Source organism: Salmo salar, chromosome 08 (assembly GCF_965601325.2).
Source record: "Salmo salar chromosome 08, fSalSal1, whole genome shotgun sequence".
Classification (NCBI taxonomy): domain Eukaryota; kingdom Metazoa; phylum Chordata; class Actinopteri; order Salmoniformes; family Salmonidae; genus Salmo; species Salmo salar.
The window spans coordinates 38,534,863-38,562,670 of record NC_138298.1 but is presented as its reverse complement, the minus strand read 5'-3'; the positions used below and the strand labels follow the sequence as shown (position 1 = coordinate 38,562,670).

General features: G+C 44.0%; 2 protein-coding genes across 12 annotated transcripts in view; one reads left to right on the top strand and one right to left on the bottom strand.

Annotated features, from left to right (window-relative positions):
- Positions 1 to 26,157, bottom strand: part of ecpas (Ecm29 proteasome adaptor and scaffold) — a 54,592-nt gene extending 28,435 nt beyond the window's left edge. For both annotated transcript variants that reach the window (XM_082978652.1, XM_082978653.1), the window contains exons 1-15: positions 26,004 to 26,157; positions 24,045 to 24,175; positions 19,925 to 20,041; positions 14,961 to 15,079; positions 14,693 to 14,851; positions 10,693 to 10,861; positions 10,251 to 10,390; positions 10,029 to 10,107; positions 9,689 to 9,808; positions 9,454 to 9,539; positions 6,532 to 6,607; positions 6,344 to 6,393; positions 5,815 to 5,881; positions 5,502 to 5,624; positions 1,939 to 2,042 (exon numbers count right to left, since the gene is read on the bottom strand). In XM_082978652.1, the coding sequence (XP_082834778.1) occupies positions 1,939 to 2,042; positions 5,502 to 5,624; positions 5,815 to 5,881; positions 6,344 to 6,393; positions 6,532 to 6,607; positions 9,454 to 9,539; positions 9,689 to 9,808; positions 10,029 to 10,107; positions 10,251 to 10,390; positions 10,693 to 10,861; positions 14,693 to 14,851; positions 14,961 to 15,079; positions 19,925 to 20,041; positions 24,045 to 24,175; positions 26,004 to 26,031 (1,568 nt within the window). In that variant the 5' untranslated portion in view covers positions 26,032 to 26,157. The remainder of the gene's footprint in view (positions 1 to 1,938; positions 2,043 to 5,501; positions 5,625 to 5,814; positions 5,882 to 6,343; positions 6,394 to 6,531; positions 6,608 to 9,453; positions 9,540 to 9,688; positions 9,809 to 10,028; positions 10,108 to 10,250; positions 10,391 to 10,692; positions 10,862 to 14,692; positions 14,852 to 14,960; positions 15,080 to 19,924; positions 20,042 to 24,044; positions 24,176 to 26,003) is intronic.
- Positions 26,158 to 26,627: 470 nt separating this feature from the next.
- Positions 26,628 to 27,808, top strand: part of kdm4c (lysine (K)-specific demethylase 4C) — a 51,708-nt gene continuing 50,527 nt past the window's right edge. For 9 of the 10 annotated variants that reach the window (XR_014393118.1, XM_082978651.1, XM_082978645.1 and 6 more), the window contains exon 1: positions 26,628 to 26,750. The gene's annotated coding sequence lies outside the window, so the exon portion shown is untranslated. The remainder of the gene's footprint in view (positions 26,751 to 27,808) is intronic. The other variant, XM_082978643.1, reaches the window with a different exon arrangement.

Below are 27,808 nucleotides of genomic sequence, written 5' to 3'. Positions count from 1 at the left end.
ACACCTCTTCTCTCCTATAATAAACACAACATAGAGATACTTTATACTAGTACTACATAACACCACACCTCTTCTCTCCTATAATAAACACAACATAGAGATACTTTATACTAGTACTACATAACACCACACCTCTTCTCTCCTATAATAAACACAACATAGAGATACTTTATACTAGTACTACATAACACCACACCTCTTCTCTCCTATAATAAACACAACATAGAGATACTTTATACTAGTACTACATAACACCACACCTCTTCTCTCCTATAATAAACACAACATAGAGATACTTTATACTAGTACTACATAACACCACACCTCTTCTCTCCTATAATAAACACAACATAGAGATACTTTATACTAGTACTACATAACACCACACCTCTTCTCTCCTATAATAAACACAACATAGAGATACTTTATACTAGTACTACATAACACCACACCTCTTCTCTCCTATAATAAACACAACATAGAGATACTTTATACTAGTACTACATAACACCACACCTCTTCTCTCCTATAATAAACACAACATAGAGATACTTTATACTAGTACTACATAACACCACACCTCTTCTCTCCTATAATAAACACAACATAGAGATACTTTATACTAGTACTACATAACACCACACCTCTTCTCTCCTATAATAAACACAACATAGAGATACTTTATACTAGTACTACATAACACCACACCTCTTCTCTCCTATAATAAACACAACATAGAGATACTTTATACTAGTACTACATAACACCACACCTCTTCTCTCCTATAATAAACACAACATAGAGATACTTTATACTAGTACTACATAACACCACACCTCTTCTCTCCTATAATAAACACAACATAGAGATACTTTATACTAGTACTACATAACACCACACCTCTTCTCTCCTATAATAAACACAACATAGAGATACTTTATACTAGTACTACATAACACCACACCTCTTCTCTCCTATAATAAACACAACATAGAGATACTTTATACTAGTACTACATAACACCACACCTCTTCTCTCCTATAATAAACACAACATAGAGATACTTTATACTAGTACTACATAACACCACACCTCTTCTCTCCTATAATAAACACAACATAGAGATACTTTATACTAGTACTACATAACACCACACCTCTTCTCTCCTATAATAAACACAACATAGAGATACTTTATACTAGTACTACATAACACCACACCTCTTCTCTCCTATAATAAACACAACATAGAGATACTTTATACTAGTACTACATAACACCACACCTCTTCTCTCCTATAATAAACACAACATAGAGATACTTTATACTAGTACTACATAACACCACACCTCTTCTCTCCTATAATAAACACAACATAGAGATACTTTATACTAGTACTACATAACACCACACCTCCTCTGTCCCACAACAAAGCACAAACGACCCAAAAAACAAATACAAATCGTATTAAAAGTTATACAAGATTCAATAACACATTGACAAATCTCATAGGAGCTATCCTACCATTGTGTGAGTATTACCCCTGTAAAGGTGGAGGGGGATATATTTACTGTAAAGTCAGTCAGTATTATCCCTGTAAAGGTGGAGGGGATATATTCACTGTAAAGTCAGTCATTATTATCCCTGTAAAGGTGGAGGGGATATAGTCACTGTAAAAGCAGTCAGTATTATACCTGTAAAGGTGGAGGGGATATAGTCACTGTAAAGGCAGTCAGTATTATCCCTGTAAAGGTGGAGGGGATATATTCACTGTAAAGTCAGTCAGAATTATCCCTGTAAAGGTGGAGGGGATATAGTCACTGTAAAGTCAGTCAGTATTACACCTGTAAAGGTGGGTGGTGTGTAGTGCTGAGACTTCCTATATGTTTTATACGCAATGTGTTATGTCAGTGTGTGTGTGTCTAGTGTTGACACTTACGGGTCCCCGGCAGCCAATAGGAGCAAGTATCTGGAGGGCACGTGATCAGGAGCGAATACCGTGCTGGCGTACTTCATTGCCACCTGACGCACCTGCACCTCAGGCTGACCAATCACAACACAGAAGAACACAATATTTCAGAACTTTGACTGACCAATCAGAAAGCAATACTCCAATTTAAACAATCTAGACTCTACAGCGACACTATATTCAGACACAGTGATATTCCGGAATACTTTGACAAAAGTATTCCCTACAATGACGACACAATATTATGATTGAAACATACGCCATCTATTCCAGGTGAATTAAATCACACGTTTCCCTACACCAAACTTCATAGTAGAAATCCTAGCTAGAAGTAGTAATATTTCATATACAAATCATAGAGATCATAGGACAGGGGTCAGAAACAGATGGACCCCCAAAGGAAGAAGACCATGGGCAGAACAAGACATGACTCAGCAGCAGGGTTTACTTCAGGAAATCTGTTCAAGTATTCACATCAATAAAGATCAACCAGAGCTTCCATCTGGCTGAGTACGGCCCCCTGTAGGTTAACCTGTTGGGTCTAGGGGGCAGCATTTGCACGTCTGGATAAAAAAAATGTACCCGATTTAATCTGGTTACTAATCCTACCCAGTAACTAGAATATGCATATACTTATTATATATGGATAGAAAACACTCTAAAGTTTCCAAAACTGTTTGAATGGTGTCTGTGAGTATAACAGAACTCATTTGGCAGGCAAAACCCTGAGACATTTTCTGACAGGAAGTGGATACCTGATGTGTTGTATTGACTTTAAACCTATCCCATTGAAAAACACAGGGGTTTAGGAATATTTTGGCACTTCCTATTGCTTCCACTAGATGTCACCAGCCTTTACAAAGTGTTTTGAGTCTTCTGGAGGGAGATCTGACCGAACAAGAGCCATGGAACGGTGATGTCCCATTAGACACCTGGCGCGCTAGTTCATGTTGGGTACCCTCGTTCCAATACGTTATAAAAGAGTATGCATTCGTCCACCTTGAATATTATTCATGTTCTGGTTAAAAAAGGCCCTAATGATTTATGCTATACAACGTTTGACATGTTTGAACGAACGGAAATATATTTTTTCCCCTCGTTCATGACGAGAAGTCCGGCTGGCTTACATCATGTGCTAACGAGACGGAGATTTTTGGACATAAATGATGAGCTTTTTTGAACAAAACTACATTCGTTATGGACCTGTGATACCTGGAAGTGACATCTGATGAAGAGAATCAAAGGTAATGGATTATTTACATAGTATTTTCGATTTTAGATCTCCCCAACATGACGTCTAGTCTGTATCGCAACGCGTATTTTTCTGGGCGCAGTGCTCAGATTATTGCAAAGTGTGATTTCCCAGTAAGGTTATTTTTAAATCTGGCAAGTTGATTGCGTTCAAGAGATGTAAATCTATAATTCTTTAAATGACAATATAATATTTTACCAATGTTTTCTAATTTTAATTATTTAATTTCTGACGCTGACTTGACTGCCGGTTATTGGAGGGAAACGATTTCCTCAACATCAATGCCATAGTAAAACGCTGTTTTTGTATATAAATATGAACTTGATAGAACTAAAAATGCATGCATTGTCTAACATAATGTCCTAGGAGTGTCATCTGATGGAGATTGTAAAAGGTTAGTGCATCATTTTAGCTGGTTTTATGGTTTTGGTGACCCTGTCTTTGACTTGACAAAACATTACACACAACTCTTGTAAATGTACTGTCCTAACATACTCTAAATTTATGCTTTCGCCGTAAAACCTTTTTGAAATCGTAAAACGTGGTTAGATTAAGGAGATGTTTATCTTTCAAATGGTGTAACATAGTTGTATTTTTGAAAAATTTGAATTTTGACATTTATTTGGATTCAAATTTGCCGCTCTTGAAATGCACCTGCTGTTGATGGAGTGCACCACGGGTGGCACGCTAGCGTCCCACCTAGCCCCAAGAGGTTAACGCGTCGTAGGAGAAACCAGAGCTTCCATCTGGCTGAGTACGGCCCCCTGTAGGTTAACGCGTCGTAGGAGAAACCAGAGCTTCCATCTGGCTGAGTACGGCCCCCTGTAGGTTAACGCGTCGTAGGAGAAACCAGAGCTTCCATCTGGTTGAGTACGGCCCCCTGTAGGTTAACGCGTCGTAGGAGAAACCAGAGCTTCCATCTGGTTGAGTACGGCCCCCTGTAGGTTAACGCGTCGTAGGAGAAACCAGAGCTTCCATCTGGCTGAGTACGGCCCCCTGTAGGTTAACGCGTCGTAGGAGAAACCAGAGCTTCCATCTGGCTGAGTACGGCCCCCTGTAGGTTAACGCGTCGTAGGAGAAACCAGAGCTTCCATCTGGCTGAGTACGGCCCCCTGTAGGTTAACGCGTCGTAGGAGAAACCAGGGCTTCCCTCTGGTTGAGTACGGCCCCCTGTAGGTTAACGCGTCGTAGGAGAAACCAGAGCTTCCATCTGGTTGAGTACGGCCCCCTGTAGGTTAACGCGTCGTAGGAGAAACCAGAGCTTCCATCTGGTTGAGTACGGCCCCCTGTAGGTTAACGCGTCGTAGTAGAAACCAGAGCTTCCATCTGGCTGAGTACGGCCCCCTGTAGGTTAACGCGTCGTAGGAGAAACCAGAGCTTCCATCTGGTTGAGTACGGCCCCCTGTAGGTTAACGCGTCGTAGGAGAAACCAGAGCTTCCATCTGGTTGAGTACGGCCCCCTGTAGGTTAACGCGTCGTAGTAGAAACCAGAGCTTCCATCTGGCTGAGTACGCCCCCTGTAGGTTAACGCGTCGTAGTAGAAACCAGAGCTTCCATCTGGCTGAGTACGGCCCCCTGTAGGTTAACGCGTCGTAGGAGAAACCAGAGCTTCCATCTGGCTGAGTACGGCCCCCTGTAGGTTAACGCGTCGTAGTAGAAACCAGAGCTTCCATCTGGCTGAGTACGGCCCCCTGTAGGTTAACGCGTCGTAGGAGAAACCAGAGCTTCCATCTGGCTGAGTACGGCCCCCTGTAGGTTAACGCGTCGTAGGAGAAACCAGAGCTTCCATCTGGCTGAGTACGGCCCCCTGTAGGTTAACGCGTCGTAGGAGAAACCAGAGCTTCCATCTGGTTGAGTACGGCCCCCTGTAGGTTAACGCGTCGTAGGAGAAACCAGAGCTTCCATCTGGTTGAGTACGGCCCCCTGTAGGTTAACGCGTCGTAGGAGAAACCAGAGCTTCCATCTGGTTGAGTACGGCCCCCTGTAGGTTAACGCGTCGTAGGAGAAACCAGAGCTTCCATCTGGTTGAGTACGGCCCCCTGTAGGTTAACGCGTCGTAGGAGAAACCAGAGCTTCCATCTGGTTGAGTACGGCCCCCGGTAGGTTAACGCGTCGTAGGAGAAACCAGGGCTTCCCTCTGGCTGAGTACGGCCCCCTGTAGGTTAACGCGTCGTAGGAGAAACCAGAGCTTCCATCTGGTTGAGTACGGCCCCCTGTAGGTTAACGCGTCGTAGGAGAAACCAGAGCTTCCATCTGGCTGAGTAACCATATCTAGTGTTACCTTGCCCATGTAAGCTGCCACCAGAGCTTCCATCAGGTTCAGCAGCGCCCCCTGTAGGTTAGCGTAGGCTCCCACCATCATAGACAGAGCCTCCTGGATGGCTAGACGGACATCAGGCTCCTCCTGTACACAGACAAGGTCAGACAGGGCAGGAGGACGGTTAGAATATATGAAAAAGTCGCTGCCATAAACCTTGACTTATGTTTTGGAGGCCTTTGTGTCTTGTGTAATATATATATATATATATATATATATATATATAGTAGGTAAACAGTGTATTCAAATAGCATTGTCTTGATGCAGGAATACCTACCTTGCACATGGCCTCAAAGAACTGCTGGACCAGAGCAATGTCTTTGGTGAAGAGTTGGGGCATCCGGCTAAGAGAGAGAACATCCCCTCACTATCACATCAACTCATCATAATCATCAAGACACAGACTATCGTTGTTAAAGCTCCAATGTGTAGCTTTTTTGGGGGGCAATCTGACCAAATTCACATAGAAACGTGTGTAACAGATATGTGTTTATCATTGAAAGCCATGAGAACAAGTGGTAGATCTATTCTATGTGCACTATTTCTATGCTTCTCGTTCTTAAGATTTTATTTTTTTTGCTTTCGGTTTTGTACAGCAGCTTCAGAACAGCTGAAAATACAATATGTTTGGTTATGGAGAAGATATTTCACAGCGTTTCAGATGGTACAATGATTCTCTACACTACACTTGATTGTTTTGTCACATAAACCGATATTAGGCAAATTATTAGAATTTTAGCATACAGAAAATGGCGGAGCGATTTCGGCATAGCGCATTTTAAATAGACAGATTTGACTGTAAATACCTGGACAGTTTCCCCACAGCAGAGTAGGCCATACACAGCAACTTAGGATCCTGCCAATCAAACCAGACACAACATATCCCATCATGCTCTATACCAGGAGCACGCAAAGCATCAACCATTGAAAAGGAGAATAGCTACACTGTGTAGTTGATGAAAGGAGATTAAAACACATTGATTGATGGTTTTACCTCTTTGTACTCATTGATGAGCTTGGTGAGGCCATTCAGCAGCATCAGACCCAGTGGCTTGTTGGTGTCAGGACATCTGTCAGAGAGGAGACACACATCACAACATGTTAAGACATGTCAGGAGTGAATTTAGTGTGGGTTAGTGTTGGGCTGGAACAAAAAGCATGCACACAGACACTCCTTTGAGGACCCCTTCAATTCATTTTTGTTTGTTATTGAAGCATTTCCTTCTAACCCAGTGGTCACCAACCGGTCGATCGCAATCGACCTCCAAGGCATTTCTAGTCGATCGCCAAACATTTCTGTAAAAATCCAAAGATAAAGCCTTGTGTTTCTATTATTATTGTTTTATTAGTATCAGGCTGTTGGTGGGAGGTGCAGACAATTCAGCTGCCCTGCGAGCCGGGTAGACAAACTGTTTCCATTTCATGTGTCTGAATGTACAAACTGTTTCCATTTCATGTGTCTGAAGGTACAAACTGTTTCCATTTCATGTGTCTGAAGGTACAAACTGTTTCCATTTCATGTGTCTGAAGGTACAAACTGTTTCCATTTCATGTGTCTGAAGGTACAAACTGTTTCCATTTCATGTGTCTGAATGTACAAACTGTTTCCATTTCATGTGTCTGAAGGTACAAACTGTTTCCATTTCATGTGTCTGAAGGTACAAACTGTTTCCATTTCATGTGTCTGAAGGTACAAACTGTTTCCATTTCATGTGTCTGAATGTACAAACTGTTTCCATTTCATGTGTCTGAATGTACAAACTGTTTCCATTTCATGTGTCTGAAGGTACAAACTGTTTCCATTTCATGTGTCTGAAGGTACAAACTGTTTCCATTTCATGTGTCCCTTTTTGGTCAGTGTCAGTGGAGGAAAGGGAGAGCGGAGGGATGCTGAGAGACTGACCATCAGTCTGCTGCTCCCTCCCTCTGCTGAGACTGACCCTCAGTCTGCTGCTCTCTCCCTCCCTCTGCTGAGACAGACCCTCAGTCTGCTGCTCTCTCCCTCTGCTGAGACTGACCATCAGTCTGCTGCTCTCTCCCTCTGCTGAGACTGACCCTCAGTCTGCTGCTCCCTCCCTCTGCTGAGACTGACCCTCAGTCTGCTGCTCTCTCCCTCCCTCTGCTGAGACGGACCCTCAGTCTGCTGCTCCCTCCCTCCCTCTGCTGAGACTGACCCTCAGTCTGCTGCTCTCTCCCTCCCTCTGCTGAGACTGACCCTCAGTCTGCTGCTCTCTCCCTCCCTCTGCTGAGACGGACCCTCAGTCTGCTGCTCTCTCCCTCTGCTGAGACTGACCCTCAGTCTGCTGCTCCCTCCCTCTGCTGAGACTGACCATCAGTCCGCTGCTCTCTCCCTCCTGCTGAGACGGACCCTCAGTCCGCTGCTCTCTCCCTCCCTCTGCTGAGACTGACCCTCAGTCCGCTGCTCTCTCCCTCCCTCCCTCTGCTGAGACTGACCCTCAGTCTGCTGCTCCCTCCCTCCCTCCCTCTGCTGAGACTGACCCTCAGTCTGCTGCTCCCTCCCTCCCTCTGCTGAGACTGACCCTCAGTCTGCTGCTCCCTCCCTCCCTCCCTCTGCTGAGACTGACCCTCAGTCTGCTGCTCTCTCCCTCCCTCTGCTGAGACTGACCCTCAGTCTGCTGCTCCCTCCCTCTGCTGAGACTGACCCTCAGTCTGCTGCTCTCTCCCTCTGCTGAGACTGACCATCAGTCTGCTGCTCTCTCCCTCCCTCTGCTGAGACTGACCATCAGTCTGCTGCTCCCTCCCTCCCTCTGCTGAGACTGACCATCAGTCTGCTGCTCTCTCCCTCTGCTGAGACGAACCCTCAGTCTGCTGCTCCCTCCCTCTGCTGAGACTGACCCTCAGTCTGCTGCTCCCTCCGTCCCTCTGCTGAGACTGACCCTCAGTCTGCTGCTCTCTCCCTCCCTCTGCTGAGACTGACCCTCAGTCTGCTGCTCCCTCCCTCTGCTGAGACTGACCCTCAGTCTGCTGCTCCCTCCCTCTGCTGAGACTGACCCTCAGTCTGCTGCTCCCTCCCTCTGCTGAGACTGACCCTCAGTCTGCTGCTCCCTCCCTCTGCTGAGACTGACCCTCAGTCTGCTGCTCCCTCCCTCTGCTGAGACTGACCCTCAGTCTGCTGCTCCCTCCCTCTGCTGAGACTGACCCTCAGTCTGCTGCTCTCTCCCTCCCTCCCTCTGCTGAGACTGACCCTCAGTCTGCTGCTCTCTCCCTCTGCTGAGACTGACCATTAGATGCAGGCACCATCAGCCCAGTAAAATAAAAAGATAATTATTTAAATGTATGCTCACTCAGCTGTGCCTCACAAGTAATACAACAATGGATCTATTACCGGTGTGATCATAGCCTACATCAAAATGTTGAAATATAATTTTTTGTAAATGTCCCGAACAACAATGCATTGGCAGTTAAATTCAAGCAAAGCCAGTATGCAATGATACTGTATTGGGCCTGTAGCTTACTGCACAAACCTCATTGCTACATTACTGTTTTTAATTGGTTAATGTTAAGGCTTACATTCTATAAGTCATGGTAATAAAAAATAAGTGGTAGATCTCTGCTTACATTTAGACTCAGAAAGTGATCTTGACTCAGAAAAGGTTGGTGACCACTGTTCTAACTGATCTAGGGCCAGCTCTTAGGCTGTGTTTAAACAGGCAGCCCAATAAATGATATTTTTCAATGATTGGGCAAAAGATCAGAATTGGGCTGCCTGTGTAAACAAAGCCTTAGTACTGTAACTGTCTCTATAAGGAAGGGTTGGATGAAACTGACTTGGGACCAGTACTTATACCTGACAGATGTGTTGGGGCACTGGTGGACAAATTGATCTAGGACCAGCTCTTAGTGACTCTTCCTATATGTAAGGGTTGGATGAAACTGACTTGGGACCAGTACTTACACCTGACAGATGTGGTGAACAAACTGAAGCGTAAGAGAGAGCAGCTTGTTGTTGGTGTTGGCTCCAAACAGACCGTCGTACACCACCTGGGGAGGAGGAGGAGAATAGAGAGAACGAGTAGAAGAGAAACAGGAAATAGATAAGTGATGAAGGTTTCCTTGAGGGAAAGACAGTGGTAGGACATTGAAAGACACATTTCCAGGACTGTTGATGTATCAGAACATCACAGCGGTACCTGTATGTTAGCAGGGAAGCACTCAGCGGCGAGGCGTGAGCGTAAGAGATGTGGTAGGATCTTCATCTTGACTCTGGTGCTGACCGGCTCATGTTTCAGCTCTCTCTTCAGACTGGCCCCCTATCACATACCGTCACAGAACATTAGTCAGCCAACAGTTTGACACAGCACGTGTGATATTGTTCACACATACAACCAATCAGGATGATGTAGCGACCACGCTGGACAGATCTCAGCCTCCCGTTCATCAATGCCACTTCCTGTCAGGAAGCCATTTCAACTCATTCAAATTGGGGGGGATCAATTGAGTTCAGAAGGTTGGAGGTGAATCTTTCCACACCTTAGTTTTGAGGGGGATGTCTCCCAGGTAGACCTTGTACATCTTGTTGACGATCAGGGGGTTGTTCCAGTCGATAATACTGCAAAATAAACCCAACAACACATGACATCATATCACAAATCAACTCATCTCAGAACCCAGAACCAAATCCTGTAGCATGTTGTAAATGGACTAATGAGGTGCACCATCCCATAATAGTAGAATAGTCCCATAGATACCCACCTCTGCTTGCTCTTGAGCTCCAGGTCTGCGGCCGTGGCAACGCCGTGTCTTGTGTCGCTAGAGGCAACCACCAGGTGTATGACCGTCTCCACCTCTGGTACCTGCTCTGCCTCGATGAACTTCACTATGCCGAGCTTACACTGGGAGAGACATGTAATCATCACCTTACAACCCAGTACAACAACCACCTTCTCATTTTATTATTTAACTAGGCAAATCAGTTAACAACTCATTCTTATTTACAATGACAGCCTAGGAACAGTGGGTTAACTGCCTTGTTCAGGGGCAGAACAACAGATTTTTACCTTGTCAGCTTGGGGATTCAATCTAGCAACCTTTTGGTAACTGGCCCAACGCTCTAACCACTAGGCTACCTGCCGCCCCAAGGAAGGTGTGATACACCTTCCTCTAAGGTCAAAGTTCAGAGGTCAGTTGTCAGTACCTGTTCCAGCTGCTCTGGGCTCCACTGGGCCTCTCCGATGACCCTCTTGGCAGCGTAGACGCTCATCCCTGGAGGAGGCTGGGGGAGGCCCTGTCCGGCCGCCGCTGCCCCAGAGCTACCCTGAGGGGACGAGGGAGCTGGGCGAGTGGGAGGTTCGTTCAGGACAAACCTGGAGGTCAGCGGAGAGAGAGGGAGGGGGGAGGGAGGAGAGGAGAGGAGGGGCAGGTCAACTACAAGGTAAATTGTTTAGGGATTCTAATAATTCATTCAAGCAGTCTTTGGAAAAACAATTACTTGAGTGAGCATGTTGTTTGCAAGTTTTACAGTATGTTAGACCATTTCAACAATAACCGATAACATACTAGCATACCTGAACACTTAATAAAATGGCCAGCCCCATAGGTTACAGCCCAAACGGCACGCTATTCCCTATATAGTGAACTACTAGTGACCAGAGCCCTATTCCCAAAATAGTGAACTACTTTAGACCAGAGCCCTATTCCCTATATAGTGAACTACTAGTAGACCAGAGCCCTATTCCCAAAATAGTGAACTACTTTAGACCAGAGCCCTATTCCCTATATAGTGAACTACTAGTGACCAGAGCCCTATTCCCTATATAGTGAACTACTTTAGACCAGAGCCCTATTCCCTATATAGTGAACTACTAGTGACCAGAGCCCTATTCCCTATATAGTGAACTACTTTAGACCAGAGCCCTATTCCCTATATAGTGAACTACTAGTGACCAGAGCCCTATTCCCTATATAGTGAACTACTAGTGACCAGAGCCCTATTCCCTATATAGTGAACTACTAGTGACCAGAGCCCTATTCCCTATATAGTGAACTACTAGTGACCAGAGCACTATTCCCTATATAGTGCACTACTTTAGACCAGAGCCCTATTCCCTATATAGTGCACTACTAGTGACCAGAGTCCTATTCCCTATATAGTGCACTACTTTAGACCAGAGCCCTATTCCCTATATAGTGCACTACTTTAGACCAGAGCCCTATTCCCTATATAGTGCACTACTTTAGACCAGAGCCCTATTCCCTATATAGTGCACTACTTTAGACCAGAGCCCTATTCCCTATATAGTGAACTACTAGTGACCAGAGCCCTATTCCCTATATAGTGCACTACTTTAGACCAGAGCCCTATTCCCTATATAGTGCACTACTTTAGACCAGAGCCCTATTCCCTATATAGTGAACTACTAGTGACCAGAGCCCTATTCCCTATATAGTGAACTACTTGTAGACCAGAGCCCTATTCCCTATATAGTGAACTACTAGTGACCAGAGCCCTATTCCCTATATAGTGAACTACTAGTGACCAGAGCCCTATTCCCTATATAGTGAACTACTAGTGACCAGAGCCCTATTCCCTATATAGTGAACTACTAGTGACCAGAGCCCTATTCCCTATATAGTGAACTACTAGTGACCAGAGCCCTATTCCCTATATAGTGAACTACTAGTGACCAGAGCCCTATTCCCTATATAGTGATCTACTAGTGACCAGAGCCCTATTCCCTATATAGTGAACTACTAGTGACCAGGGCCCTATTCCCTATATAGTGAACTACTAGTGACCAGGGCCCTATTCCCTATATAGTGAACTACTAGTGACCAGGGCCCTATTCCCTATATAGTGAACTACTAGTGACCAGAGCCCTATTCCCTATATAGTGAACTACTAGTGACCAGAGCCCTATTCCCTATATAGTGAACTACTAGTGACCAGGGCCCTATTCCCTATATAGTGAACTACTAGTGACCAGGGCCCTATTCCCTATATAGTGAACTACTAGTGACCAGAGCCCTATTCCCTATATAGTGAACTACTAGTAGACCAGAGCCCTATTCCCTATATAGTGAACTACTAGTGACCAGAGCCCTATTCCCTATATAGTGAACTACTAGTAGACCAGAGCCCTATTCCCTATATAGTGAACTACTAGTGACCAGAGCCCTATTCCCTATATAGTGAACTACTAGTAGACCAGAGCCCTATTCCCTATATAGTGAACTACTAGTGACCAGAGCCCTATTCCCTATATAGTGAACTACTTTAGACCAGAGCCCTATTCCCTATATAGTGAACTACTAGTGACCAGAGCCCTATTCCCTATATAGTGCACTACTTTAGACCAGAGCCCTATTCCCTATATAGTGCACTACTAGTAGACCAGAGCCCTATTCCCTATATAGTGCACTACTTTAGACCAGAGCCCTATTCCCTATATAGTGAACTACTAGTGACCAGAGCCCTATTCCCTATATAGTGAACTACTTTAGACCAGAGCCCTATTCCCTATATAGTGAACTACTAGTAGACCAGAGCCCTATTCCCTATATAGTGAACTACTAGTGACCAGAGCCCTATTCCCTATATAGTGAACTACTTTAGACCAGAGCCCTATTCCCTATATAGTGAACTACTAGTAGACCAGAGCCCTATTTCCTATATAGTGAACTACTAGTGACCAGAGCCCTATTCCCTATATAGTGAACTACTAGTGACCAGAGCCCTATTCCCTATATAGTGAACTACTAGTGACCAGAGCCCTATTCCCTATATAGTGAACTACTAGTGACCAGAGCCCTATTCCCTATATAGTGAACTACTAGTGACCAGAGCCCTATTCCCTATATAGTGAACTACTAGTAACCAGAGCCCTATTCCCTATATAGTGAACTACTAATGACCAGGGCCCTATTCCCTATATAGTGAACTACTAGTGACCAGAGCCCTATTCCCTATATAGTGAACTACTAGTGACCAGAGCCCTATTCCCTATATAGTGAACTACTAGTGACCAGAGCCCTATTCCCTATATAGTGAACTACTAGTGACCAGGGCCCTATTCCCTATATAGTGAACTACTAGTGACCAGAGCCCTATTCCCTATATAGTGAACTACTTTAGACCAGAGCCCTATTCCCTATATAGTGAACTACTAGTGACCAGAGCCCTATTCCCTATATAGTGAACTACTAGTGACCAGGGCCCTATTCCCTATATAGTGAACTACTAGTGACCAGGGCCCTATTCCCTATATAGTGAACTACTAGTGACCAGGGCCCTATTCCCTATATAGTGAACTACTAGTGACCAGAGCCCTATTCCCTATATAGTGAACTACTTTAGACCAGAGCCCTATTCCCTATATAGTGAACTACTAGTAGACCAGAGCCCTATTCCCTATATAGTGAACTACTAGTGACCAGAGCCCTATTCCCTATATAGTGAACTACTAGTGACCAGAGCCCTATTCCCTATATAGTGAACTACTTTAGACCAGAGCCCTATTCCCTATATAGTGAACTACTAGTGACCAGAGCCCTATTCCCTATATAGTGAACTACTAGTGACCAGGGCCCTATTCCCTATATAGTGAACTACTAGTGACCAGAGCCCTATTCCCTATATAGTGAACTACTAGTGACCAGAGCCCTATATAGTGAACTACTAGTGACCAGAGCCCTATTCCCTATATAGTGAACTACTAGTGACCAGAGCCCTATTCCCTATATAGTGAACTACTAGTAACCAGAGCCCTATTCCCTATATAGTGAACTACTAGTGACCAGAGCCCTATATAGTGAACTACTAGTGACCAGGGCCCTATTCCCTATATAGTGAACTACTAGTGACCAGGGCCCTATTCCCTATATAGTGAACTACTAGTGACCAGAGCCCTATTCCCTATATAGTGAACTACTAGTGACCAGAGCCCTATTCCCTATATAGTGAACTACTAGTGACCAGAGCCCTATTCCCTATATAGTGAACTACTAGTGACCAGAGCCCTATTCCCTATATAGTGAACTACTAGTGACCAGAGCCCTATTCCCTATATAGTGAACTACTAGTGACCAGAGCCCTATTCCCTATATAGTGAACTACTAGTGACCAGGGCCCTATTCCCTATATAGTGAACTGCTAGTGACCATGGCCCTTGGAGAGGCAGCGTAGTCTCCCCACTGACCCGTAGGGCATCAGCAGTACGTCCAGCATGAACTCCAGCAGTAGCTGGACCGTTTTGGGTTTCTCCATCAGGATGAAGGGGGAGGCCATCTTGGAAGTGTTGGAGGAGTCCTTTGGGTACTTCATGTGATACAAGGATGGGATCAGAAGATGCATCAAGCTGGAGGGAGAGAGGACAGGAAGTCAGTGTGTGTGTGTGTGTACATACAGTGTGTGTGTGTGTGTGTGTGTGTGTGTGTGTGTGTGTGTGTGTGTGTGTCTCTCCTTACCTATCCTGTTGGGGTTCAGGCTTGCCCTCCATAGCAGTCAGCAGGGTTGGTGCCAGCTCACACTGTTTCCCCACCTCCAGTCGAGGGTAACCCATCTTGATGTAAATGATAGTGAAATTCTGCAGAGAGAATCCACCGTTCTGGATTAAAAATCTCACAATGTCAGGGGAGTAAAGAACATGGTAAACAGAGACATAGATTATATATATACACAGAGTTTGAGCATAGGCCTACTCAGTTTGAGAGATGACATATTGACAAGATAAATCACAGGATGAATACCCCAAACAGCCCTCTATTCCCTACATAGATAATAACAGGAAGTATCCCAAACAGCCCTCTATTCCCTACATAGATAATAACAGGAAGTATCCCAAACAGCCCTCTATTCCCTACATAGATAATAACAGGAAGTATCCCAAACAGCCCTCTATTCCCTACATAGATAATAACAGGAAGTATCCCAAACAGCCCTCTATTCCCTACATAGATAATAACAGGAAGTATCCCAAACAGCCCTCTATTCCCTACATAGATAATAACAGGAAGTATCCCAAACAGCCCTCTATTCCCTACATAGATAATAACAGGAAGTATCCCAAACAGCCCTCTATTCCCTACATAGATAATAACAGGAAGTATCCCAAACAGCCCTCTATTCCCTACATAGATAATAACAGGAAGTATCCCAAACAGCCCTCTATTCCCTACATAGATAATAACAGGAAGTATCCCAAACAGCCCTCTATTCCCTACATAGATAATAACAGGAAGTATCCCAAACAGCCCTCTATTCCCTACATAGATAATAACAGGAAGTATCCCAAACAGCCCTCTATTCCCTACATAGATAATAACAGGAAGTATCCCAAACAGCCCTCTATTCCCTACATAGATAATAACAGGAAGTATCCCAAACAGCCCTCTATTCCCTACATAGATAATAACAGGAAGTATCCCAAACAGCCCTCTATTCCCTACATAGATAACAGGAAGTATCCCAAACAGCCCTCTATTCCCTACATAGATAATAACAGGAAGTATCCCAAACAGCCCTCTATTCCCTACATAGATAATAACAGGAAGTATCCCAAACAGCCCTCTATTCCCTACATAGATAATAACAGGAAGTATCCCAAACAGCCCTTAACAGGAAGTACCCCAAACAGCCCTCTATTCCCTACATAGATAATAACAGGAAGTACCCCAAACAGCCCTCTATTCCCTACATAGATAATAACAGGAAGTATCCCAAACAGCCCTCTATTCCCTACATAGATAATAACAGGAAGTATCCCAAACAGCCCTCTATTCCCTACATAGATAATAACAGGAAGTATCCCAAACAGCCCTCTATTCCCTACATAGATAATAACAGGAAGTATCCCAAACAGCCCTCTATTCCCTACATAGATAATAACAGGAAGTACCCCAAACAGCCCTCTATTCCCTACATAGATAATAACAGGAAGTATCCCAAACAGCCCTCTATTCCCTACATAGATAATAACAGGAAGTATCCCAAACAGCCCTCTATTCCCTACATAGATAATAACAGGAAGTATCCCAAACAGCCCTCTATTCCCTACATAGATAACAGGAAGTATCCCAAACAGCCCTCTATTCCCTACATAGATAATAACAGGAAGTATCCCAAACAGCCCTCTATTCCCTACATAGATAATAACAGGAAGTATCCCAAACAGCCCTCTATTCCCTACATAGATAATAACAGGAAGTATCCCAAACAGCCCTCTATTCCCTACATAGATAATAACAGGAAGTATCCCAAACAGCCCTCTATTCCCTACATAGATAACAGGAAGTATCCCAAACAGCCCTCTATTCCCTACATAGATAACAGGAAGTACCCCAAACAGCCCTCTATTCCCTACATAGATAATAACAGGAAGTATCCCAAACAGCCCTCTATTCCCTACATAGATAATAACAGGAAGTACCCCAAACAGCCCTCTATTCCCTACATAGATAATAACAGGAAGTATCCCAAACAGCCCTCTATTCCCTACATAGATAATAACAGGAAGTATCCCAAACAGCCCTCTATTCCCTACATAGATAATAACAGGAAGTATCCCAAACAGCCCTCTATTCCCTACATAGATAATAACAGGAAGTATCCCAAACAGCCCTCTATTCCCTACATAGATAATAACAGGAAGTATCCCAAACAGCCCTCTATTCCCTACATAGATAATAACAGGAAGTATCCCAAACAGCCCTCTATTCCCTACATAGATAATAACAGGAAGTATCCCAAACAGCCCTCTATTCCCTACATAGATAATAACAGGAAGTATCCCAAACAGCCCTCTATTCCCTACATAGATAATAACAGGAAGTATCCCAAACAGCCCTCTATTCCCTACATAGATAACAGGAAGTATCCCAAACAGCCCTCTATTCCCTACATAGATAATAACAGGAAGTATCCCAAACAGCCCTCTATTCCCTACATAGATAATAACAGGAAGTATCCCAAACAGCCCTCTATTCCCTACATAGATAATAACAGGAAGTATCCCAAACAGCCCTCTATTCCCTACATAGATAATAACAGGAAGTATCCCAAACAGCCCTCTATTCCCTACATAGATAATAACAGGAAGTATCCCAAACAGCCCTCTATTCCCTACATAGATAATAACAGGAAGTATCCCAAACAGCCCTCTATTCCCTACATAGATAATAACAGGAAGTATCCCAAACAGCCCTCTATTCCCTACATAGATAACAGGAAGTATCCCAAACAGCCCTCTATTCCCTACATAGATAATAACAGGAAGTATCCCAAACAGCCCTCTATTCCCTACATAGATAATAACAGGAAGTACCCCAAACAGCCCTCTATTCCCTACATAGATAATAACAGGAAGTATCCCAAACAGCCCTCTATTCCCTACATAGATAATAACAGGAAGTATCCCAAACAGCCCTCTATTCCCTACATAGATAATAACAGGAAGTATCCCAAACAGCCCTCTATTCCCTACATAGATAATAACAGGAAGTATCCCAAACAGCCCTCTATTCCCTACATAGATAATAACAGGAAGTATCCCAAACAGCCCTCTATTCCCTACATAGATAATAACAGGAAGTATCCCAAACAGCCCTCTATTCCCTACATAGATAATAACAGGAAGTATCCCAAACAGCCCTCTATTCCCTACATAGATAATAACAGGAAGTATCCCAAACAGCCCTCTATTCCCTACATAGATAATAACAGGAAGTATCCCAAACAGCCCTCTATTCCCTACATAGATAATAACAGGAAGTATCCCAAACAGCCCTCTATTCCCTACATAGATAATAACAGGAAGTATCCCAAACAGCCCTCTATTCCCTACATAGATAATAACAGGAAGTACCCCAAACAGCCCTCTATTCCCTACATAGATAATAACAGGAAGTATCCCAAACAGCCCTCTATTCCCTACATAGATAATAACAGGAAGTATCCCAAACAGCCCTCTATTCCCTACATAGATAATAACAGGAAGTATCCCAAACAGCCCTCTATTCCCTACATAGATAATAACAGGAAGTATCCCAAACAGCCCTCTATTCCCTACATAGATAATAACAGGAAGTACCCCAAACAGCCCTCTATTCCCTACATAGATAATAACAGGAAGTATCCCAAACAGCCCTCTATTCCCTACATAGATAATAACAGGAAGTATCCCAAACAGCCCTCTATTCCCTACATAGATAATAACAGGAAGTATCCCAAACAGCCCTCTATTCCCTACATAGATAATAACAGGAAGTATCCCAAACAGCCCTCTATTCCCTACATAGATAATAACAGGAAGTATCCCAAACAGCCCTCTATTCCCTACATAGATAATAACAGGAAGTATCCCAAACAGCCCTCTATTCCCTACATAGATAATAACAGGAAGTATCCCAAACAGCCCTCTATTCCCTACATAGATAATAACAGGAAGTATCCCAAACAGCCCTCTATTCCCTACATAGATAATAACAGGAAGTACCCCAAACAGCCCTCTATTCCCTACATAGATAATAACAGGAAGTATCCCAAACAGCCCTCTATTCCCTACATAGATAATAACAGGAAGTATCCCAAACAGCCCTCTATTCCCTACATAGATAATAACAGGAAGTATCCCAAACAGCCCTCTATTCCCTACATAGATAACAGGAAGTACCCCAAACAGCCCTCTATTCCCTACATAGATAACAGGAAGTATCCCAAACAGCCCTCTATTCCCTACATAGATAATAACAGGAAGTATCCCAAACAGCCCTCTATTCCCTACATAGATAATAACAGGAAGTATCCCAAACAGCCCTCTATTCCCTACATAGATAACAGGAAGTACCCCAAACAGCCCTCTATTCCCTACATAGATAATAACAGGAAGTATCCCAAACAGCCCTCTATTCCCTACATAGATAACAGGAAGTATCCCAAACAGCCCTCTATTCCCTACATAGATAACAGGAAGTATCCCAAACAGCCCTCTATTCCCTACATAGATAACAGGAAGTACCCCAAACAGCCCTCTATTCCCCAAAGAGCAAGCAGTAGCAAGGACAGAAGGCTGTCCAGCTCCGGGGTGAAGTCTCCCGAGGTACAGATCTAGGATCAGCTTCTCCTCCCCCAATCCCAACCATTAGTAGAGAAAATGCTAAACTGACTCAAGATCAGTGTGTAGGGGCAACATTAGCCTAGAACATTAGCCTACAACAAACCAGACCCTGGGGGATTGGTCTATTACCATCTAGTTGAACCAGGCTGTCGAAGTAGACTGAGGCCACGTTCAGCAGGCATAGAAATATCATCAATAGAGCCGTCATGATTACTCATTCTACATATCAAAATTGTTCTACATCATATATTTCCATCTGAACTTCCCACAACTTCTGTGTCCTGCCGAACGCACCCCAGGTAGAATGTAGAGTATTACCGTAACAAAGGATGCTGCTGCAGGGTCCTGGTACTGAACCAGGAGAGTCTCTACTGGTAGCTGAATCAAAGGTCTGCTCTTAATCCTCTTGTTCAGGTGGACCAGGAGCTCCATCACCTGGTAGGGAGATGAAGAGGTTATGATTAGTTATAATAATAATAAGTTACCAGGAGCTCCATCACCTGGTAGGGAGATGAAGAGGTTATGATTAGTTATAATAATAATAAGTTACCAGGAGCTCCATCACCTGGTAGGGAGATGAAGAGGTTATGATTAGTTATAATAATAATAAGTTACCAGTAGCTCCATCACCTGGTAGGGAGATGAAGAGGTTATGATTAGTTATAATAATAATAAGTTACCAGGAGCTCCATCACCTGGTAGGGAGATGAAGAGGTTATGATTAGTTATAATAATAATAAGTTACCAGGAGCTCCATCACCTGGTAGGGAGATGAAGAGGTTATGATTAGTTATAATAATAATAAGTTACCAGGAGCTCCATCACCTGGTAGGGAGATGAAGAGGTTATGATTAGTTATAATAATAAGTTACCAGGAGCTCCATCACCTGGTAGGGAGATGAAGAGGTTATGATTAGTTATAATAATAATAAGTTACCAGGAGCTCCATCACCTGGTAGGGAGATGAAGAGGTTATGATTAGTTATAATAATAATAAGTTACCAGGAGCTCCATCACCTGGTAGGGAGATGAAGAGGTTATGATTAGTTATAATAATAATAAGTTACCAGGAGCTCCATCACCTGGTAGGGAGATGAAGAGGTTATGATTAGTTATAATAATAAGTTACCAGGAGCTCCATCACCTGGTAGGGAGATGAAGAGGTTATGATTAGTTATAATAATAATAATAAGTTACCAGGAGCTCCATCACCTGGTAGGGAGATGAAGAGGTTATGATTAGTTATAATAATAATAAGTTACCAGTAGCTCCATCACCTGGTAGGGAGATGAAGAGGTTATGATTAGTTATAATAATAATAAGTTACCAGTAGCTCCATCACCTGGTAGGGAGATGAAGAGGTTATGATTAGTTATAATAATAATAAGTTACCAGGAGCTCCATCACCTGGTAGGGAGATGAAGAGGTTATGATTAGTTATAATAATAATAAGTTACCAGGAGCTCCATCACCTGGTAGGGAGATGAAGAGGTTATGATTAGTTATAATAATAATAAGTTACCAGGAGCTCCATCACCTGGTAGGGAGAACTAGAGGTTATGATTAGTTATAATAATAATAATAATAATAAGTTACCAGTAGCTCCATCACCTGGTAGGGAGATGAAGAGGTTATGATATTAATGAGTTATAATAAGGTTCTTAATCCCCTCGTTCAGGTGGACCAGGAGCTCCACCACCTGGTATGAGTCACATGTGCTGAATACAACAGGTGTAGACCTTACAGTGAAATGTTTACTTACAGGCCCTTAACCAATAATGGATTTAAGAAAAAACAGTATGAAAAAAAAATGAAATAAAGTAACAAATAATTAAAGAGCAGCAGTAAAATAACAATAGTGAGGCTATATACAGGAGGTACCGGTACAGAATCAATGTGGAGGCTATATACAGGAGGTACCGGTACAGAGTCAATGTGGAGGCTATATACAGGAGGTACCGGTACAGAGTCAATGTGGAGGCTATATACAGGAGGTACCGGTACAGAATCAATGTGGAGGCTATATACAGGGGGTACCGGTACAGAGTCAATGTGGAGGCTATATACTGGGGTAGCGGTACAGAGTCAATGTGGAGACTATATACAGGGGTACCGGTACAGAGTCAATGTGGAGGCTATATACAGGGGTACCGGTACAGAGTCAATGTGGAGGCTATATACAGGGGGTACCGGTACAGAGTCAATGTGGAGGCTATATACAGGGGGTACCGGTACAGAGTCAATGTGGAGGCTATATACAGGGGGTACCGGTACAGAGTCAATGTGGAGGCTATATACAGGGGGTACCGGTACAGAGTCAATGTGGAGGCTATATACAGGGGTACCGGTACAGAGTCAATGTGGAGGCTATATACAGGGGTACCGGTACAGAGTCAATGTGGAGGCTATATACAGGGGTACCGGTACAGAGTCAATGTGGAGGCTATATACAGGGGGTACCGGTACAGAGTCAATGTGGAGGCTATATACAGGGGGTACCGGTACAGAGTCAATGTGGAGGCTATATACAGGGGGTACCGGTACAGAGTCAATGTGGAGGCTATATACAGGGGGTACCGGTACAGAGTCAATGTGGAGGCTATATACAGGGGGTACCGGTACAGAGTCAATGTGGAGGCTATATACAGGGGGTACCGGTACAGAGTCAATGTGGAGGCTATATACAGGGGGTACCGGTACAGAGTCAATGTGGAGGCTATATACAGGGGGTACCGGTACAGAGTCAATGTGGAGGCTATATACAGGGGGTACCGGTACAGAGTCAATGTGGAGGCTATATACAGGGGGTACCGGTACAGAGTCAATGTGGAGGCTATATACAGGGGGTACCGGTACAGAGTCAATGTGGAGGCTATATACAGGGGGTACCGGTACAGAGTCAATGTGGAGGCTATATACAGGGGGTACCGGTACAGAGTCAATGTGGAGGCTATATACAGGGGGTACCGGTACAGAGTCAATGTGGAGGCTATATACAGGGGGTACCGGTACAGAGTCAATGTGGAGGCTATATACAGGGGGTACCGGTACAGAGTCAATGTGGAGGCTATATACAGGGGGTACCGGTACAGAGTCAATGTGGAGGCTATATACAGGGGGTACCGGTACAGAGTCAATGTGGAGGCTATATACAGGGGGTACCGGTACAGAGTCAATGTGGAGGCTATATACAGGGGGTACCGGTACAGAGTCAATGTGGAGGCTATATACAGGGGTACCGGTACAGAGTCAATGTGGAGGCTATATACAGGGGTACCGGTACAGAGTCAATGTGGAGGCTATATACAGGGGTACCGGTACAGAGTCAATGTGGAGGCTATATACAGGGGGTACCGGTACAGAGTCAATGTGGAGGCTATATACAGGGGGTACCGGTACAGAGTCAATGTGGAGGCTATATACAGGGGGTACCGGTACAGAGTCAATGTGGAGGCTATATACAGGGGGTACCGGTACAGAGTCAATGTGGAGGCTATATACAGGGGGTACCGGTACAGAGTCAATGTGGAGGCTATATACAGGGGGTACCGGTACAGAGTCAATGTGGAGGCTATATACAGGGGGTACCGGTACAGAGTCAATGTGGAGGCTATATACAGGGGGTACCGGTACAGAGTCAATATGGAGGCTATATATATAGGGGTACCGGTACAGAGTCAATGTGGAGGCTATATACAGGGGGTACCGGTACAGAGTCAATGTGGAGGCTATATACAGGGGTACCGGTACAGAGTCAATGTGGAGGCTATATACAGGGGTACCGGTACAGAGTCAATGTGGAGGCTATATACAGGGGGTACCGGTACAGAGTCAATGTGGAGGCTATATACAGGGGTACCGGTACAGAGTCAATGTGGAGGCTGTATACAGGGGTACCGGTACAGAGTCAATGTGGAGGCTGTATACAGGGGGGTACCGGTACAGAGTCAATGTGCGGGGGCACCGGTTAGTTCTAATAAGAAGTTACCAGTCGCTCCATCACCTGGTAGAGAATAGATTAGGATTCCAGTTGACTGTTAGAAGAGATGGTTTATGATTAGCATAAAGCTACTGTATAGTGTACTAGTAGTGTGTACCATCAGGTCTACAACTAATCTGTGTGTTCTATGGAGAACACAGTTACAGCAGCAGACACACTGATTGATATTACTACAGTGCTGTGGACGGGCCTTTCCCAATACAATAACATTGAGCAGCTGTGTGCACTTGTCTTCCACACACCCCGTCATGGATTTAAAAGCATAGGATTGATGTAAGCATTGGCCGGAGGGAGTTTCCAATTCCTCCATTGTAAAATCCAGCCGAGAATAAGTGCAAGTGAACACTTCCTGGAGAAGGTGCCGGAGAACAGAGACACAGCTATGTGCAGGCTACTGGTACTGCAGGACGGAAGAAACAGACATCAGTGTGTTCTTACTTTCTTCCTGACTCCCTCCTGCACGCTGGACAGTTTGAGGAGGACCGGGGGCAGGAACTTGGATATGATGTCCTGGAGTTGGTCGTCTGTCTCTGCATGGCCCAAACGCAAGAAAACTCGCTCCAGTTGATCTGGAGAATTGAACGGAGGAGAAATTAGGTGAGGAGGAGGAGACAGGAGGAGAAATTAGGTGAGGAGGAGGAGACAGGAGGAGAAATTAGGTGAGGAGGAGGAGACAGGAGGAGAAATTAGGTGAGGAGGAGGAGACAGGAGGAGAAATTAGGTGAGGAGGAGGAGACAGGAGGAGAAATTAGGTGAGGAGGAGGAGACAGGAGGAGAAATTAGGTGAGGAGGAGGAGACAGGAGGAGAAATTAGGTGAGGAGGAGGAGACAGGAGGAGAAATTAGGTGAGGAGGAGGAGACAGGAGGAGAAAGGAAAGGGAGGATTTTAAAATTAGAAATGATGATACTAGGCTGTCCCAAATGGCACCCTATTACCTTTATAGTGCACTACTTTCACCAGGTTCAGGTCAAGAGTAGTGCACTGTATAGGGAGTAGGGAACTATTTGGGACGTCAGGGTTCAAATCCCACAACGTCACACATGCTTAAAGTCCAGGACTAGGCTTAAATCAGGACTGGGCTTGATCTGTGTCCAGGAAACCAGTCCTTAGTGTGATATCATCACATTAGGCATCCCCTAACTCTCATGACAGCCTTAGATAACTGGTTTGGTTGGGAGATTCGGCCAACTAAATGTTGAACATGTAGCCTCTCGTCTAGCCGAGCTGGTCCCGGGTCTCTCTGCACATATAACGCTCCCTGACGGAGACCGGGGTTCACTTCCTGTGTCCACATTTCAAACTACGCCTTCTACCTCTGTACTCACCTGTAACGCCACAGCTGTCTAATTAAGGTACAGAAAACACAGAGTGTGAATGTCCATTTAGCTGGTCCCGTGTGGCTCAGTTTACTCTGAATAAGACTGAGATTCTTCTAAATGACTCAACTGTAAACATTTCAAATGTAGCTACAACATTAGGACCTAAAGTATCAACAAGGGACTGTTAAAGTAGCTAATGCACCTTGTATTGTGTTATATGTGTTATAACTGGGGTGGATAGGCTGTTACATGCTGTTCTGAGCTAGATCACAAAGCCTGCATGACATAGACATTAGCTATGTCAGACAGGGCGGATATGCTTTCTACTTGCATCAGACTGGCAACTAGTTGGCAAGGAATTCATGACATAAATTAGTCGCTAGCTAACTAGCTGGTGATTTGGCTGGTTAGTTAGTTACCTAAATCATCTTAAACGTGGCTAGCTAACTGCTGCTGTGGGTAGGGGAAAATGGCTAGCTAACGTTACCTTGTGAGAGGTGTGTTTGCCAACACACTCACTGCACTGAAAAATGTGTCATCTTTCATTCCATGTATGCAACCTGTTACACCGAGATACCTAACTAGATTGCTTGCAATGAATTAGCTAGCTACTAGCGCTAATTAGCTAACTTCACACACACAAGGTTAATCTTCAAGACAATTTATATTGTCCCGGACGCCTGGCAGCACTGCTAACCAGCAAGCTAGCCACTTCGTTACGCCAAATTGGCACAACGCATATAAATCGTTTAGTTCATCGTAGTTACAGATCTAACATGACATCGTTACAAATGGGAATGAAATGACTGATCCAATGTAAAACTATTCCAGTCGTCATCAGATCACGTTGATCTTTAATACAACTGCAACACTTTCACTTGGACCATGACTGTGCAGACGGCCTTCTGAAGGCGTTAGCTAGCTAGCTACCTCAAATCAACGTTTATAGTTCATAATCACAGGCGTTTTGCTCGATAGAATAAGTTATGACTGTGTACTAAATGCAATAATACATGTTACCGATACATGACGTGTCTTACATGCATTTAATCACTGCAAAAGCAGTTAGAAACTTACTGAGTTCATCTTGAGCGGCCATGTTCATAGAAAGTCATCGGTGTTCTCGCTCTCTCACCCTGGGGGTGTATTCATTAATCCATGTCGTAGCAAAACGTTTTAACGGTAAATATTTTGCAACGAATATTATAGTTTCTTATTGGATGAATTGAGGTAAGTCCCGCCCCTTTTTGTCCCGTTTGCGTCCGTTTGGTTCCTGGTGAACCATCTATGAACGGTGATAGATGCCACTCCTCTCTCACTGGATCCTAGTCGGTAGTGTTAACTGTAATTAGTCTGAACACCTGCTTCACACATAGCACCGGGCACCGATAACAGACATAGCTGGCGACATTCATATTGCACACACGTAGTCTTCATTCATTCTTTACATGTAGAAACTGGGAAATTCTGTGTTGACACTGAAACAATAGGAAAACAGGAAGGGAGAAAATATCAATCTAAATTTGTCCCCAAAGTGAAAAACCCCAGCATTTCTGAATGAACATTTGTAGAAAATACTCCTATAATGAAATAAATGCTTCATTTTGTATGTTTCTTATTATTTTCCACATTGAAGTGAAGGTGCATGTTTGGCCGACAGGGGGCAGCCGACTACACCACTGGTCTGAAATCTACTTATGGACCTGGCAGAAGCCTCAAGAACAAGTCGCTGTAGACCAGCTGTTATATGAAAACAGCTGGGCGATCAGGGCGAGAACAGATAAACAACAATACAACGAAAACCCATTTTTCATACACCAAAAGGTACAGTACAAATTTCCTGACAAATGCAATCTATAACACGGGTTTAATTCATGCCTATATTCAGTGTCAACTAGTTTTGTGGCGTCTATTTTCGTTTGTAGCAGTGGACTGGTTGGCTAAGCTAGCTGGTTGGCTAAGCTAACTAGCTACTGTTGCTAGCTAGCCCAACTTGGCACACGCTGGCTAATAACAGCAACTCGTTTTCGCTGCATGCATGCATTATCAATTGATTCAGACATTATTGCATAGAGTTAACTGGCTGTAGATATAGTAGCTCTGCTTGGACATAGTCTACGTTACACATCTAACACAGAATGTTTCTTATACCCCGTTTTATTACTGGCTAGCTAACAGTTACCTCTCAGAATTAGCTGGTGAGGCTAGCTGGAGCCCGTTGACATGGTGTTAACGTTGTGCTAACTTCTACTAGCAAATAGCTAGATAACTGTTAGCTATTGTTAGGTAGCTAAACCAGTGAAACTGCGATGCACAATACTAACTTTACTAGCTAAATGTCTTTCTGTGTGTGTCTGGATAACAGCCAGACTATTTATGGTTGATATATGTTCAATTCGTGCAGTATATTTCGTCAGCTAGTAGCTTGCTAGCTAAAGTGGGCCTTGTTAGCTAGCATAAATCTGGACTGCATCCATTCAAAATGGGATTTAAATCCCCTCTCTGCTACGCGTATTGTGCAGATGGCCAGTTTAGCAAGCTGGCTACTTTTCCCTTTACTCATCGTAACCAGTTCTTGTTATTTATCTCACGTTTGACGACTGTAAGACTCTTGCATTCTGACACTAACGAAAGAAACGGAGTGGTTGATTTAATCAGTCGTAGTTATCAATTATTTTAACTGTCTTCATCGATCTGCCATTGCTGGCTACCACAACTGAACGTAGGCTAGCTCAGACAGAAAGACGGACAAAGATCAGATTAGCCACACTGCACTTCGGACTTATCTTGGGAAATAAATGCACTGTCACAAGTGATTTAATCATTTAGCTACTATATATATATATGCACGATTTAAGAAAATAGTTGAACAGCTTTAAATG